Here is an 18,270-nt window from a genome sequence, read left to right as displayed (position 1 = left end):
TGGTTGCTTTAGTGATTACTGTAATCGTCATTCTTCTCGATCTTAATATTAGTTTTAAGGTTTCACTCAGTGTAAAAAATACGTAGGACAGCGGATCTCTTTTATAGGCCCCAATTTTTTGTAGTGCCCAAAAACTTATAGGATATTTAATAATTCTGAATTCACAATAGATTGACTAAAAATGTTAGTATTTGCATGTTTTTAAGAATTTTTTTTCTCCTACCACCGTTTCTAATGTGCTTTCTCCATGATTTCGTTAAATGTTTGCACTTGATTTGTTTAATAGTTGTAAAAGATTCGGTAAGAAACCATTTAAAGCAAACTCGATAACATTTAACCAGGACAATATGCAATGGTCTCATTGCTTGCTGCATACTGATTTTAAGGTTTACATAACCAAGGTTTTAGTTGTCATAAGGTGATACTTTTAGAGCAGCAGTTATTTATTCAAAACGTACTAAATTGTAAAAAGTTTTATTTACTACACAACTTAATGTATCGCCAAAAAATTCTTTGTTTAGTCATCAGAACTGAAAGTGAGCGTAACTGCATGGAGTGCACTATCCATCTTGTTACATGTAGCCGCCCTCTTCTTGTAGGATCATTTCTACACCACCATGTTTATAAGTCTGGTCTTTTCGTTTGTATACGTGTATACTTTTCTACTGAGAAAAAACAACTGATACTTTGCTCTTCTAGTAGTACTATGAATAAAACCCATTATAGTTAACGTAAGTTTTATATAGTTTAGACTTTAAACTATATAAAGATGAACTCGTGTAAAGAAAAACTGTTCGGAACACCTGTGTCTTAGGGGGAGTTGTGTGCTGAATACCATAGTTTATTAAGCTCAGAATATCTTTGTGTAGTTTAATTATGACGTGTTTTTAATGAACCTAAACTTTGGTTGAGATTTACTGAGCAGTTTTTAACTTACACGTTCGTTAAAAACTGTAACAAAAGTCATTTTGTTGGACAATAAAGCATGTATACAGAATTGTTAATGATTTCGATTAACCTCCCCTAAATCCACAAGCTGACGACCCCCCCCCCAAGAAAGGAAGAAAGCCGGGTAGAAAAGAACAAATTCCCAACATTTTAAAACAACGATACAGTAAAAAGGAAATAGCGGAAAACGAATAAAAAACCGAAACTAGCTCTTGTTGTCCCGAGTCCAAATGTAGAAAATTGAGATTCCAGAAGTTACAATTGTCAAACTTTGACTTGTACTCACATGCTTACCATTTAAACTTAATTGTGTTTTGTATGAAACATACTTTTAAATGGGAAAAATCGCTTCCGTTTCCAAACGTGTTAGTCAGCGCAAATTCTCAGGTTCTGTAAGCTTAACCACATTGTGAACACATTGCAGAAAAGTATTCACCCTAGGCCAAAATTCTGAATGGTAAGTCCCAAATGATAGAAAAGTTAATTTTTTACCACTCGCTTTATGTATTTTCTTCAGAAGAAAAACTTTTATACTTAAGCATAATATTCCAAGAAAAAAATTATTCTGGCCTATCGGTAGTAATGAGTCTGAGAAAGTGTGGAGTAACCAGAAATAAGTCTACTTCTTGGATGAGTTAACTAAATACAGCGAGAAACAACTGGCAAAATGTTTAAAATTTTCTATCAAATATTAAATGATACTGTATAGAAGGAACAATTATTGCAGGCTCTACCATTATGGATGTTCTAAGAAAATGAATTGTGCTTATACAAAACAGAAAAAGGACACATTTGATTTTTTTTAAAACGCGATGTTGGTGGCATTAGATAATGAATGGAAGGTCTTGAACTATAGAAGAAGAAATTCAATTATGAGAACCCTTATTTAAGAAAACAAAGTTCCTTCTCACGAAATCTAAAATCTGTTATACTTAAGATATCAGCTTAACGGAAACGAAGACTTCATAACACGAATGTTTTTGAAAAATAATACAAGTTAAACGTGTGCTACAACAGTATCTTTCCTAAGATTACTGGGTATTGATGCATAAAACACGAATTTCCTGTTAGCAATAATATTTTAATTGTGTTTCTCTGTGATCAAAAATAGGTATAACTTGGAGCAATAGATAAGTTTTTTTTATCGGATTAATTGAAAGTTAGTATTTATTTTAATAAAAATATTAAATTAGGGGAGGAGAGGATCCTGGTGGTTGAGGGGCCAAAACACTATTTCACCACATTGGGCTTGAGTTCCTGTATACGGGCAGTCTTGGGGTGGCTCCCCTTGGGTCAATAGGCTGGTCCACTTGGGCTAGGGTTAACCAAGTACCGGTGTTCCCAACAGGTGTTGTGGACATTATATCTGATGCTGGTGTTTGGGTATAGTGCTCACGAAACCCTGACATTGCTGCAATGTCCTTGTTTGGCATTGTAGTGCGTCCCCTCGTAGGGATCCATGGTAGGTGGGGTTAGTGGGTGCCGAAATATTCGTTTTTTATTATGGATCCTCCAAATTAAAACTTAAATAAAATAGTGAAAAACAGTCCATAGGTAAATGACCACATCTTGAAGATTCTGACCAGCAATCTTTAACACCTGTATCTCATTTTCTTATACTACAATTTCTTTCAGACAAACCTTTAGGGTAGATGTCTCCCTTTTTCATTCAGAATGGACTAGAAGGACTTGCTGGCTCTCCAAAGTCAGTAAAGAAGCTTCGCTCTAGTGACATATTGATGGAAATATCCACATCTCAACATAATGAACTCCTCTTGCATTCAAAGGCGATTGGTTGCACCTCATGCTACTTTGAATTCATGACAAGGAGTTATTGTTGAAAGGTATTTGGAGAAATCCCAGAGTCAGTCGCTTGTTTTTTCATCCAAGGAGTTCCTGCAGTGAGACGCATCTCCATTCACAAAGATGGAATTATGATGCCTATCGCTGTCCTCATTCTGACATTTACATCACCATGTACACCTGCTACCATCAAGGCAGGTTATCTTAACTGCAAGGTTCGGTCATATATTTAAACCCCTCTCAGATGTTTTCCAATGTCAGCAGTTCGGTCACATGTTGTGGTTTCGTGACATGTGCTCGATGTGATGGCAAGAATCACGATGCCTATAAGTGTGAAACGGACTCTATTTGCGTCAATTGCAATGACTCTGACCCGTCCTACTTTCGTTCTCGCCCTAAACGGTTGAAAGAAAAGAGGTGCAGCGTTTGAAAACAGTTCATTACATTACTTACCCTGATGCTGAAAAGTTGCTGTTCACCACTTCATCTCGGACGTATGCTGCTGCACTTCATTCCATTACTATAGTGGGAATGCAGATGGATCTCTCTGTGCCTCGAAAAGAATCGTTATCAAACCAAATGAAAAGTCTTTTGAAAAGTTAATGAATCAATGTCAACACCCATCTCTGTTCCTAACATTCATTCCAGCAAATCCCAAGATCCACTTCCTTTGGTTCCAGGTACGGGCATTTCTTCGGGTACATCTTCTTCTCCTATTCTCAGATCCAAAACGTTCACGTTCTCAGTCGCTGGAATCCTCTTCCAATGGCAAAAACCTGCCCAATCGACCCAGAGCAGGATCGATGGTGCTCGATAGACCTCTCTCGAATAAAGACAAAGAAAAAAGACGTGGTCGCAAACAGAATGGCTATCTACCCAATTCATCTACACATAAAGAAAAATGGCCACCTTGATACAATGTAGCTGTCGAGGTTTACGTTCTAGTCTGGATGACATCAAAACACTGATTGCTTCCTACCATCCTGTATGTCTTTCCTTACAGGAAACATTTCTTAAAGCTACTGATACGATCAGCTTTCGGCGGTTTTCTTTGTACAGAAATGACAAGCTGTGTGATGGATGAGTGCATGGAGGGGTGGCACTGTTGGTTGATCAGCATGTGCCCACCCTGTCTTTGCCACTCAACACACCCTTGGAGGCCATAGCCATCTGTGTATCCTTGGGTCGTACCATCGCTGATGATCAATCAGACCTTGATGCTTTCATTGAACATTTGCCGTCTCCCTTTTTAATCCTGGGGAAAGTGCTGATATTGATGGGGAGGGGTCTCTCTGAAGAGCGTATGCTCCCTGATCACAACTATACTTATACTTTCCCTGTTCTTACACCTATTTTCATGCATCTGGTCTGTCCTTGATTGCTGTTGATCTCTATTTACTCGCCTTCACTATTCTCTTACTTTTCATGGAGAGTTGACAATAATTCACGAGGCAGTGATCATTTTCATATAATTTTGAGAGAGACTGGTCGTGGTCGATTACACCCAACCCGCATACCCAGGCGGAAGCTGGATCAAGCAAATTGGCCCCCTTTCACTGCTTTTGCAGAACTTAATTCTGTCATCGTCTGTAAGCCATCAATAGACGACTGTGTGGCAGCAGTAACTGACTGTATTATACAGGCAGTTGCTCAATGTATTCTTAAAACCTCGACACGTTTCCGCGATATCCCTCGTCCGTGGTGGAATCCTACCTGTCAGATTACACGGAATAATCAAAAACAGGCCTGGGATATTTTTCGTAGGTATCCCACACTTTTGCACCGCATTGCAATGCTCAGTAGGTAAGACGTAAAAGCCAAAAGGCCTCTTGGATTAAGTTCACAGCCAGCATATCTTCTACCACCAGTTCCAAAGTCATACGGGACAAGATTCCAAAGGTCAGTGGGCAATATAATTCTGTCCCCCTCTCGATACTACTCTCTGATGGCCAGGACGTAGCTGATACCCGGAGCATCACCGATACTCTAGGTGAAAACTTTTGCCGGGTATCTAGCACTTCTGATTCTTCCTCCCCTTTCTTAGCCATCAAGACTCTTTCCTTTCGAGCTGATTTTCTCTATGACTATAATAGTTCCTTTACACTGGTGGAACTCAAACTGGCCCTTCATCGGTCTGGCAGTACATTGGTTGGACCTGATGAGTACACTATGAAATGCTGCACCATCTATCTCCTGCTTCTCTTGCAATTCTTCTGATTGTTTTTAACCAAATCTGGCAGGAAAATGATACCTGGCGCCAGGCTATTGTGCTGTCTTTCTCTAAGCCTTGGAAGGATCCCAAGATTCCTTCAAACTACCATCTAATTGCTTTGACGAGCTGTCTCTGTAAGACCTTAGAAAGGGTGGTTAATATTCGTCTTGTTTGGTTTCTTGAATCAAACAACCTCCTCTCGCCCTTCCAGTGTGGATTCCGCTGAGAGCGATCCACCATGGACCACCCGATTCGACTTAACATCAATCAGAAAAGCCTTATGATACAACATGGAGGTATGGCATTTTGCGAGACCTCCATATATATGGGTTACGTGGGCATTTGCCCATTTTTATTAAAAAATGTTAATGGACAGGCGATTCTAAGTTCCTGTGGATTCGTCATTTTCCCGTTCTTTTCTACAGGAACTTGGAGTACCTCAGGGCTGTGTTTTGAGTGTCACACTTTTCAGCATAAAAATTAATACCATCACTAAACAACACCCTCTTACTGTTGCAAACGGGCTCTGTGTCGACGGTTTTCACATCTCATGTCAGTCGTCGAACATGAAGTATATTGAGCAGCAGGTACAGACGGCACTCAATTCTTTACTGATGTGGACCACAGCAAACGGCTTTAACTTCTCTCTCTCTCTCTCTAAAACCATTTGCAAGTACTTTTGTCGCCAACGAGGTATTTACCCTGATCCTGAACTCCATATCAGTGAAGTTGTGCTGCCTGTGGTCCCTCAGACTACGTTCTTCGGGATTATAATTGATCATAAGCTGACTTTTATACCACACATCAAGTAGTTACGGGTCAAATGTACAAGAGCACTGAACATCCTCTGTGTCCTCTCTTCCACCACTTTGGGAGCGGATCAATGTTCTATGCTAAAGATATATCGTGATCTTATTCGATCGAAACTCGACTGTGGATCGCTGGTCTATGGCTCTGCTAGGACCTCGGCCTTAAAATGCTGGATTCTGTACATTATCAAGGACTTCGGCTCTGCAACGAGGCTTTCCACACTTCCCCAGTTCAGATCTTATACATAGGTCTCGTGAATCTTCTTTGCACCTCTGTCGTTTCCAACTGTTTTTACTATATGCTTCGAAACTTCGTTCCTTAACAAAGCATCCCACCTGGGGTTGTATTTTCCTTGCTTGGTGGGCCATACTTTTCCAGAACAGATGATCCGCCATTGCTCCTTTACGCCTTTCGTATCCATGTGTAATTGGATGAATTGGGTCTCTCCTTGGATAACATTGTTGTATCCACTGGTCAGCCCATCTCACCATGGTTTATTACAGTCCCTAAACTAAACTAAACTAACGTGGCAGGGGTTCAGTTTAGAGCGAGAGAAATCAGAAGAGTTCTCTCTCCAACCGGGGTGTTCAGGAACGTTGTGGTTCCTCTTCGTCCCCTTTCGTGGATTGTTATTAAGATTAAGTGGTAGTTTTTATTATTATTATTATTTTATTTAATAAATTAATTATTGTTATTATTCTTGACTTTTTTGGGTGGAGGATGTCTCTCTAAATGTTGTTTTGGGTGGACGCAAAGGCAGCAGTGGAAAGAAAGGCCGAGACCTGTCCCGAAAGGAAGAAGTTGGGCAGATGTGAACATGAATATAATTCATTTAAATCCAGATCAAATCAAACGGCACGATTCAGGGTCTGGCAAAAGAGTTGCCTGGGCTGGGATCTATTACAGTCCCTAAATGTGACCTATCTTTAAGTCATCTGAGAATAACAGACACTCCCGATTGGAAATACTGTCTGTTATTTGCTGAACATTTTTCAGCAAATAATCCTTCCATTCCTATTTATACAGATGTTTCAAAACCATGGTTTGTTGGGGTTCGGTGGTTGCGCGCAGAATCCCCTCTACAGCTTCTGTGTTCACTGCTGAACTGTACGCCATTTCTCTTGCCCTGAATCACATAGAAGCTAAGCAGTACTCAAACAGCACTATTTATACTGACTGGCTTAGTTCTCTACTGGCCCTGGAATCATTTCATGTTAGTTCACACCCTGCTCTCGCTGATGTTCAAAACCAACTGGCCCATTTCTCTTTAATTTCTACTTCTATCCAGTTTTTCTGGATACCAGGCCACGTTGGTATTTGCGGGAATGAGATCGCTGACACCGCAGCTATATCCGTTTGCTCTGGCACTATCACTGCTGTGCCTGTTCCTTATATGGAGTGTGGTCCTGTATTGAAAGCTCGGCTCCGTGCCAGTTGGCAGTGGACTTGAAGTGAGCAACGTGAAAACAAGCTTTTCCAAATAAAACCCTATATTGGACTTTGACCATCTTGCTTCCGTAAGGATCAGAAGGAGGAAGTTATTCTAACTAGACTACGCATTGGTCACAGTTTTGTAATTCGTCGTTCTCTTTTTATCTGGGACTGATGCACCAATATGTTTTCTGTGTAACACTTAGGTCACAATAAGCCACATTTTACTGTCTTGCCGTCGTTAAGAGTCATAACGACGGCACCATTTTAAACGTCTTCTGTCCCAAGGTTTATCAGTAACGTTAGACAGTGTTATTGTCGTTGGTGACATTGTCTACCTTAGAAATGTTTTTAGTTTTTTAAAGGCCATTAATCTTTTAAATACTATTGAAATTTTTTATCTATATATTAGACCTTTTTTAATGTGATTCCCTTTTAAGAATCAAAGTACATCTAGTTGGATTTGAAATTAGAAAATGGTTGTAACATCAAATAAGTCGAAACCAGAATTGGAAGGGCTAACTTCAGGTGACAAACGCTGCTGTTTATACTTACCTGTTAGTCTCCCTGGCGAGTTATGATAATTACATTTATACTACAGAAAGTCCTTTACAACTTGTATTACTGTATTCTTTGATAGATTGTTTGAAGACATAAGGCGAAGTATTTTCGGAAATCGTCCTCTACACTGGTGTCTCCACAACAGGCAGTTGCCGTCCATTTTTCAAAGTTTCATCTTGTATTACTGTAGTTTTTCTCTTATCGCTGTAGACTAGATGTAAAAATTGGATATAATGTTATTTATGTCTTAATTCAAAAATTAAATTTTGTTTTGTTTTACCTTAATTTCCTTTTATGAATTTTTATAATTTTGCTTTAATTTGAAATTTTTAACGGATGTTTGGCTCAGATAGCCTACTTGCTTTGCGCCATAAAACACCAAACTAACCAACCAACTTTTACAGGAAGCAAAAACAATGTCTTCTATTTGGAACTGCATATCAGCAATCTGTTGTAAGTGTATACATAACAGAAGTTTCTAATGCGGATGGAAATTAAAAAGATCTGTGAATTTTGCTATGGTACCAGGTTGTAGACAAATGAACTTCTTGTATAACAGAAAGGGTACAGCTAGTTCTTCCGAAGTCTTTGCATATTAAAGATAGATACGTCATTGTATGTGATATGAGTAAATTACGGCTGATTCTGTGAATCTTACTTCTGAACATGCAATTAATTGTTTTTCCACCTTTTGACCTTTTGGATATCAAAGACAAAGAGGTTTGTCTTAGAAGATGTAATTAAAAATCTAGTTAGGCTGCCATGTTAACTTTATTTTAAAAAAGGTAAGGGAGAATTAATTAGTATTTACGTAATTCACTATTATTGCCTAATTTGTTTAATACACACAGTTTGGCAGACACAAACACGTAAATGAAAAGGCCACAAGTGGACTTCCGTGAACGTAAACTGCAGATACTGATGGATCAGAAAGCACTTTAATAATTATTTAAAATACTGTTTTGATAATTTAAAAAGATGTTAATTTAGTTTAAAAATGAGTATTTTGGCATTTTACGTTTATGTATATCAATCAACAATTACTCATTTCATTTTGTGTCTGTTTGTAACGTTTTCATTTTTACTTAGACTGGAGGTGCGCGTTCATTCAGTGAGTAAACATTATTTTAGTTAGTGCGAAAAACTAAATCACTGATTTTTATGGTTGGTTTTGCTTAACTTCATGTTGTTTTACGATCATCAGGTACTGTTTATGACTCGCATTAGTTCGCATGACAAAGACAAAATATCTAACTTGATTTAAATTATGGACTCGGATTTCACGTTTACGATTTTCTTTAAGAAGCCAGAGAGAATTTAGCGAAGTTTTTGAACGTCACCGACTCCCAAACGAAAACAATAACGTGTACGCAATTTCACAAGGAGAAAATTCAGTGACGCAATGGTATATCTGAATATATTCATTCTATTTTGTAAACGTGTTCCTGTAAGTAACATTCTGATGATGACTACTGGCACATGTTCCATGTAGAAATAAAAGCTATGCGGAATGTGTAGTTTGATCTTTTTATCGTTACCAGAAAAAGAGTCTTATAGAATGATGGGGTAAAGCCAAACTTTGTATGTGCTCACCATGTGATTAGAAGCTTTACAACAGAGAACATTAGAAAACCTTGTTGTCAAAATTTCAATAATAATAATAATATTTGAGTAAATTATTAAAGTAAATGAGCAACAACTTTGTGTGTGTTTTTTCCTTATCAGTGATGCATATTTTACTGAAGAGAGAGATTGCAGTGATAAGATAAAGTTAAGCCTTTAAAATTTTCGTATTTGGTAGTGCAAAAAGTGAATGGAAAAGAAACCAATTCGAAAATTCCTAGCCTGAATCAACAATACACTTTAGCGACACACTGGACCCTTTTTGGGTTTAAATTGCAAATTGCTAGTGGGTTTTATCTCAGAGAGGACGCCCTTGTAAAAAGTGACTATTAAATATATTCACTCTCAAAAGGTAGTCAATGACTAAAGTTCTAGAGTGTTGTGATTTCCCCTAAAGGATTAAATTTACAGTTAGAAATGAAAAAAATGTATCGCCAGGATTTCTGTCTAAAATCTCAATACTTTTAATGACAACTGAAATCTACTTGAAACTTTAACCAAATACTATATTATAAGAGTTGCTTCTCACAATGGTCATTAAGTGAATATTGCTGGCACATGTACGTAAATTTTGTACGAAACAATGAAAAGTACAGTACTTAGCTTCACCGTTTCTTAGCGTAGAAATACCTTAAAGTTCTTTTAAGGTAACATGACTCTCAGGAAGTGCTATTGTTAACTGTAAAAAAGCGCAACCTTAATTAGTATTATATTACTTTACATTTAAAGCTAGCTCGGAGAGTTACGGTTCAAATATGACATTAATGCATCTAAATGTCGTACCTCAAAAAGTCTCAGATAATTACAAGGTCGCAAAGTTTGAACAACAGTTTCATGTTCAGAAATAAGGCAAATATGCATAGCAATGTTACTGTGCGGTAAGCGAATTTCCAATAACGCAGCATTTCTTGTAAGGTCCTTCAATAGAGAAGAGACGTTTCCCACAACAAGACGAGGCCATTATATTTTAGAAAAAATAATTAGGGCATCGATTCGGTCTCGGCGTCACGTGCTCAGAGGATGCTAAGAAAAGCTACACGTACGTCAATCTGTTTTTAAAAACTTTAGCTCTGTGCCTTGGAAACTTGCGATTTTAATAAAGGTCCATAGCATAGTCATAGAATCCTAATTTATTTAAAATTTTACAATAACGAATATTAGCATCTACTTAATGTAAAACTGTTAAATTGTTTACTTTTTACGTTATAACAATAAGGTTTTGTGATGTACAATTATGTAATCGAAAGAAGCGTATTAAGTATCAAAATGTTGTACATGTATTTAACTTTGAAGAAGATATAAATCAGTGCTGTGTTCAGGTTTGGAATTAGTCTTGGTTATGAACTATGAATAACACATGATAAAAGTTTAGAAAAGTATTCTATATTAGTCGTGTGCTCTTGTTAAGCACAAAAACTTCTAAATAGTTGTCTTGAAATAATGCTTATTTTGTTTCCTAGATTGAAACGATCTTTTATTCTATAAACTCTAAAATTTTGTTTGAAAAACGTTTAGAACCCGAAAACGAACATTCCGTAACGACAACTTCGGTTAAAAGAAACCTTTAAGCTGGCTGCAATATTTTATACTTTGCTATATTTTAAGAATGGTTAAAAGTGAGAAAAGTTGACTTTTCTCTCTAAACAGTTTGGTATGTTTTTGTGCAGAAATACCGAAAAGTACTAACTATTAAATGATTTAGCATTGAGTATTCAAACATTGTCTGGTGATAAGAAACAAGTTTGTCAACTGCGTGTAGGGCCAGTTTGTTTAATAAATTCTTTTCTTGTACAAGTAACTGTTGTTCGTTAATTTATAATTGAGACACTTAGCTAATTGTTTTCGGGCAGTTTTCGATGACTCTAAACGTTGCTTATAAACAACCAAGATAATTCGTTTGACAGTCTTGTAATTCTTATCAAAGATGATATACCTATTGTTACAGCTTTTGTTCCTTTTGTTTTCTTATACAACACTATGATTCTTATATTAATCACTGTAATCAAGATATTTTATGTTCTACAGAAGAAAAGGATACAGGGAAAAGTAAATTGTCAAACAGTCTTTTCTGACTACATAGTCGAGTTCATATACTTTAAACAAGTATTATCAGTTTATAAAACATCCTGATTTATTAGTTTTGTGTAATTTAAAAATGTCAAGTTTTTGTATTTAATCTTTGTTCTGGCTCTAAACTTTATTCTTGTTTTTACATACAGAGTTCCCACGATATTGACACGCGTTAATTCGAACAGAAACTTCGAAACCGAGAGAAGCTGTTCTTTTGTACCAGACTTTATTGCCGAGGTGTTGTAGCGTTAGGAGCAGTGTTGTTACTTCTGGCAGCTTCAGTTCTTGCTTTGATAACGACCGAAACAACCCGAGTATGCACGTCGAGGTTCAAGTAGCGCTGAATTTCCTAATCTCCTTTCTTTACAACAAGTTACCGAGGAGGAGGGTGAATCAGTTTGGAGAAGAGTTAGAAAAAGCTCTACTTCAGAAATTCCAAGGTCATTGGTACCCTGAAAAACCTATGCAAGGGTCAGCTTATCGCTGTTTAAGGACAACACTTCCTCTTGATCCTGTGTTCGAGAAAGCATCCATAGAGTGTGGAATGGACTTACAGGACATTCAAGAAAACTTACCAAAGGAACTTAGTGTCTGGATTGATCCTGGAGAGGTGTCGTACCGTCTGGAGGAAAAGGAGCCCATCAAAGGACTTTACAGTATATCTGACGTCTTTGAAGAAAGCGGCGAATGTGAAATCTCGCACAACCCTGAAGCTCAGTCTTTTAAACTAATAAACAGTGTGGCGTCTCAGCTAGGAGGAATCTGTTTAAACTGTGCACCTGCTAAAGCCAAAAGTTTGTGCGGTAGTTCTCCTTCTCCTACGTACAAATCCACTAGCCCCGTAAATGATTTCATACCCAAGACGGTAACTCCTTTTACATTTACTACTGCTACGTTTGCTCAGACAAAGTTTGGATCAACCAAGCTGAAAAATATTAGTGAAAGGTCTCACCGTCTCTCCCCGACTGAGTTGGGAAGTTCTATAAAGCAGCGATTCATGATGCAACAAGTTCAGCAACTAGGACATCAACAGCTAGCCTCTTCTTCTCTTCCCCAGTCAACAATCATGACATCAGCCATCTTTGCTGCTGAAGGAAACTGTGGTGTCGGCGTCTCCCGCCGGCCAAGATCTCTGTCACCTAATCCCCAGCCTCAACTTGATCCCAATTTTTTCCTTATAGCCCCTCTCCAGCAACCTCAGTTTACTACAAACACGACTCACTTCTTGTGTTCCACATCAAGTACGTTTGTTCCATCTGGAATGTTTGATGTTACCTTGAAAAGTTATACGAGCGACCTTATCTCTTCCTCTAACCTCAGCTCAGCTGTATCCACCCCTCCTGTTACTGGTACCACGAAGATGACATACCAGTGTTTAGCTAGTCCGACTAGTATGACAGCTGCGAACAGCAGGTTTTCTTCATTGTTTGAAAAGTCTTATGGAAGTAACGGCGACTCCTTGGGAGATTTGAATATAAACCTGCCACCAGCAGACTCTACGACATTCCGGATGGATACACTCAGTGTGGGTGGGGTATCCTACACCAACCAGTATCAACACTTGTTGATGGCAAAATGAAAATTACACATCTCTGGATAAAGGATATCTGTCTTCATTTGGTTGTCGGAAGTAAAGATGTACGACATTTTGTGAAAACACTTTCAATTTTTTTAGTGTTATCTCAGTCGGTGTGTACTAATAGAAACAACTGCTAGTAATTATCTTGTTATTGGTTGTATTTGGAGTTCGAAATTAAATTTTTCCCCCGGTATGAATTTAGAAAGTCGTGATTTTAACAAGGCTTGAGATTTTTTAAATAAACGTAGGATAAGATTGTTGTTTAATTGTAACTTTAAAAAGCAATAGGTTTCATTTTGTATTCTTATAGGCGAAAGAAATATAAATTGCATAAAATAAAGATTTGGAATCGTTTGTTTTTTATCCTAAGGAATATAGGTTTTCTAGTACAACAGAAAGTGCTAATATGGGATTATTGTCTGATTTTTTTTCTGACGTTTTTATTAGTGTTGTAGTTTAACAAAATTCTGCCAGCTTTATTTATGAAATTTACTTTAAGAAATTATATTTATATAATTCACCAGGTCTGTGGTAATACATACAGAGTTAATAAATTGTTGCTCGAGTTACTAATTAATTAATAAAAGGCACTCGTTATTCTAGTATTAATCTACTGATGTTGCCGTATTCTAGTAAATATTTCGGATTGCAGTGGGGGTCGAAGTTCGCATATGTTTGGGTGGAATCGAAACTAAATTATGAAAACCAGATGCTTAATAATATAATATTTTGAATACCTTTTTGTTTAGCTGAATACTTAGGCTCGTAATATATTATGTATGTTTGTAAGGAATTTATTTCGTGTACTAAATACACGTTTGAGATTGATGTTCAAAAGTTTTCTCGCCACCGGTGATCTCGAATTGAGTAGCGGGTATATTTTCTTACCTAGTAATTTGAATTATGTAATAATCATCCCTATCTGTATAGTATATATGTTAAGAGAGCAGACTATATTTAATTATTATTTCTAATAAATGATGTTTCGGGATATTAAAGGTGGTTTATCTTTTCTACTTGAAAAACCCAGCTTACCTTTTTATAACTATGTCGAACGTCAACAACAAATTTGATTCACAAGAACAATTGTTGTGATTAATATTATTATTATTATCACATTATTAGTGTGAATATTTTATAATATACACAGTTTGGAATTTTTCTTGTGGGTGTAACAGATATGTACTTTTTTTTTTTTACTCGTGTACGTTGTCATAAACATAGATTGAGTGAGTGCTTAAGGTTACATGTATCATAATTATTGTACACCTTCTCGTCTCGCATCTACTCGTATTTCATTGTGCTTGGTCGTTCCTATAAGTATGCCCTTGCTATAGGTTTTCGTTTTCATATCTTGTTACATTTTTAAGTTTGTAATAAATGTTTGAGCATTTTTCTTAACGAATACAGTTGTTCAGTGTTTATTATTATTATTTTCTATATGTCAATAAGCCAAATAAATTCTTAAATACAAACTTTGGATTGAGTAGGACACTCGTTCTCGTAAGTTTTGGGCCGATTAGTAACATTCACATGCTTTTAAACAGACTGTAAGAGACAGTTACCTGGTTTAATTAAAGAATTGCTCCAACTTTGTTTTATGAACAACAAGTAATCGCATAACTTTTCATGTGAAACTCGCACGTAGAGAAATTGATACTTGTTACTGATACTTCATTTCAGTATAAATTATTAATAGTTGGAATGATAATTATCCTATTCATACTCTCTACCTACTTTTTCCATAAATTAGTTTTACTGTGTAATACTTGAATAATCGCGAAAGTTGTTAATGGAATCTTGTAAAATGTATAGCTTTTTAAGTGCTTTATTTTATAAAATTATAAGGACCATTATCCATGAAACTACCCAAAGTTAATATGTTTAGAACCAAAAAATATCAATTCTGTTAAACTTTTGAGAAATGAGCATTTCTTCAGTATGATATTGAACATTATACGTATGAACATCTGTAGTATAAAAATATTAATTCACATATAAGTTGTTAGTACAGTTTGTATTTTGTGTTAAGTTTGGACCCAAGGTCTATTATAAGCTATGAAATTCTAATCCGAGATGCTAACACAAAATATTTGTTTATCGTACTTCAAGGAATATGAGTAAAGAGGGTCATTCACGATTTATTGTAAAAGACACTACTAGACCTTGCCGTTCCTCCTTCTGTCACTGTCCTTCTATAGTGCAATATGCACAAAGGTCAATGTTGTCGCCCCTCCTCTTTGCATGCTTTTCGAAATACAAGGAACTTGTACAGACTAGGACGTCTGAAGGCCCGTATCAGTAATCGAACGACACACGAGTCTAAGAGAAATGTCTAGGAATAGTATGGCATGAGTTCCTTTAGTACGTACATGTTGTGGAGTTATTGGGAAATTTTGTTGGACATAAAATTGAAGCCGTATCTTCTTGGGCCATTGTTTTATCGAGTTATTTCTGCTGGCAAATTACTTTTTTCACTGCTTATGGTAAACGACTTGCAACCAGTCGCAGAGTAGCCTTTCTTTCTGTTTTATGTATTTATTATAAATATTATTTTAAATTGGTAACTTAATACAGAAATTTTGAACTAGCCTTGAACTTCTTAAGCTGCCTGAACCTCATGAACTCGTAAGATACTACTGGGATTGCGACTGAAAATGTCAATAACTGTGAGTAATCACACACACACACACACACACACACGTACAAAATAACTATCATATTTAGTTAAATATGTACTGTGTGGATATGCGTAAAGAAGCAACTTCATCGGCAACATCTAAAAATTTTGACCTACGTTAATAACATGTTAACAAGACAAAGTAATATTTATTGTTCGTAAAATTATTCCATGCGAGTGTTTATACCGGAGCACGAAGTTCTAATTATTTATTCAATGCTCATGTCTTCAGAAACGTGTTTTCCACGTTTACTTAATGAGTAAAAATTAATTTCTTCGTATTGGCACTTAACATTGTGTCATCGAATGGTTTTAACTTCGGGAGCCGTTTTAAAAGGATACAAAAATTTGTATCACGTTGTTGAATTCCTTCGTTTTAGATTGCCTAAAACTAATTTTATTTGCTACTAGTTATAAATTCTTTCCTTTGTAAAGCAATAATTCTTACAATAGCAAATAAAATACTTCTTAAAGTATGCTAAAAAACCTTTATAATGCCACTTACTGGTACTTGCATACAAGTATGATATCTTGGGCAACCACGTTAAGCTAATTTCTTTCAAGAAGAATTTTATGTTAGTGTATTCTTTTACACTTGTAACAGCTTCGCATTTATTGTGTTATTTTTATGTGTAGTGGAATATATTACACTTTAAAAGAGATAGTGTCAGAAATATCACAGAACACTATTTATGAATGCCAGAGGAAATTACATTAATTTTAAACGAAACAATTTCTTGTTTCGCACTATTTACAAACTAAGAAAAAAGATTTCTAGTTCAGTTTATAATACAGTAGAATATAATATGAGAAACATTGTAAAAGTTTAAAGAAAATTAATAAATGAAAAAGAGACTATCTATTTCATTTTATATCCACATGTGTATTTTCCTTATTTGCATAAAACATGCCCCCCAGTGGCTCAGCGGTATGTCTGCGGACTTACAACGCTAAAAACCCGATTTCGATACCCGTGGTGGGTAGAGTACAGATAGCCCATTGTGTAGCTTTGTGCTTAATTCAAAACAACAACAGCATGAAACATAATGAGCCATCATGTTCAGAATGTTAAGCTGAATCGATTGGCGTCGTGATTAAGAATCCCAAATTAAAGACTTCGACAAGCTATTTTTATCCATAAAAACTGAGACAAAATGAGAACAACAGTATTAATAACGAAACCTTTGTGTAAATATCATCTTAAACCTCGTGCAATTTGACTGTAAATACTGAAGTGCTATTTGTACTTCATCATGCGTATATTTTAAATAAACTTTATGTCACTAAGCCCATGACTTGTATTTGTTTTACTGTATGATATTACTACTCTGTAAAGAGGGGTTTTCCACCACATTTTGACGCTGGCAGAGAACTTTTGTTTGTTGTTATAATTGACAAAATAATAAATATGAGTTTACATATCCTCTGTATACTTTTAGAAAGACCTTTGACATAGGAAAATTTGAATGTATCTGTAATTTGTTTCCTTTTTATTCTTAGAAATGATTTTTAATCAAGTGTTCACTGTATTGATATGTTTCATCATTGTTCTTGATATGTTCTGTATTACGAAATCTGTTCATTTTAGAAACTAAATGACTTAAGATGCCCATTTTTACACTATAAATAAAACCAATCCGAGTTAGAAATTAAAGAAAGCTTACAAAATTAGCATTTTGTACGTGATATTCTAAGTAATAACAACGAGAACGAAACGCTAATTGTCTTGGAGGACCTTCGTAATAACAGAATATCCTATTTAAGAAATAAAAATAAGAACGAAACGCTACTTATCTTATAAGTGCCTTGTGGTTATAGAGTTAGCATATTCTAGGTGATAAACCCGAAATAATTATAGTACAACCGATAACACTAATTGTCTTAGAAGTGATTTATGGTTGCAGTTATAAAATATAAAGTCCTCTGTTTTACAAATATTGTTGGTTGGTTTGTTGAATTTCGCGCAAAGCTACACAAAGGCTATCTGCGCTAGCCGTTTCTAATTTAGCAGTGTAAGACTAGAGGGAAAGCAACTACTCACCATCACCCACCGCCTATTCTTTTACCAACAAATAATGGGATTGACCGTCACATTAGAACGCTCACACGGCTGAAAGGTCAAGCATGTTTGGGCGACGGAGATTTGAACCTGCGACCCTCAGATTACGAGTCGAGCTGACTATGCCGGGCCTACAAACATTGATTGCACTTACTATGATAGAATTTTTATGTGGAGTGTTATTTTTCTAGAAAAAGGTATACGGCTCTGTACATTAGAGTAAGGAATAATATTTTCTTTACAGTGTCTACTATTTTGCAATAAGCATCAACATTAGGAGTTTGATACATGGTAATATGTTTCCAGGAATTAGTGCATTCTGTTCTCTGGTATCATATCGGATGCTGTTCTAAATCAATTCAGCTTGCTCAGCACGATAGGGTTCTACCTTCAATTTATATGATCTACGTTCAGCAATAATATTCGACATTACAGAAAACGACAGCATTACATTTTATTACTGAGAGTAATGAAATGAAAAAGTTATTTGCTTG

General features: G+C 36.2%; 1 protein-coding gene across 5 annotated transcripts in view; it reads left to right on the top strand.

Moving 5' to 3' along the window:
• The window catches only part of LOC143232847 (protein Tob1-like), a 42,953-nt gene extending 28,918 nt beyond the window's left edge, over nucleotides 1-14,035 (top strand). For all 5 annotated transcript variants that reach the window (XM_076468801.1, XM_076468799.1, XM_076468800.1 and 2 more), the window contains one exon: nucleotides 11,608-14,035. In XM_076468801.1, coding sequence (XP_076324916.1) covers nucleotides 11,775-13,037 — 1,263 coding nt within the window. In that variant the 5' untranslated portion in view covers nucleotides 11,608-11,774 and the 3' untranslated portion in view covers nucleotides 13,038-14,035. The remainder of the gene's footprint in view (nucleotides 1-11,607) is intronic.
• The last annotated feature ends 4,235 nt before the right edge of the window (nucleotides 14,036-18,270 follow it).

This window comes from Tachypleus tridentatus, chromosome 11 (assembly GCF_004210375.1).
Source record: "Tachypleus tridentatus isolate NWPU-2018 chromosome 11, ASM421037v1, whole genome shotgun sequence".
NCBI lineage: Eukaryota > Metazoa > Arthropoda > Merostomata > Xiphosura > Limulidae > Tachypleus > Tachypleus tridentatus.
This window is presented reverse-complemented; position numbering and strand designations above follow the sequence as displayed.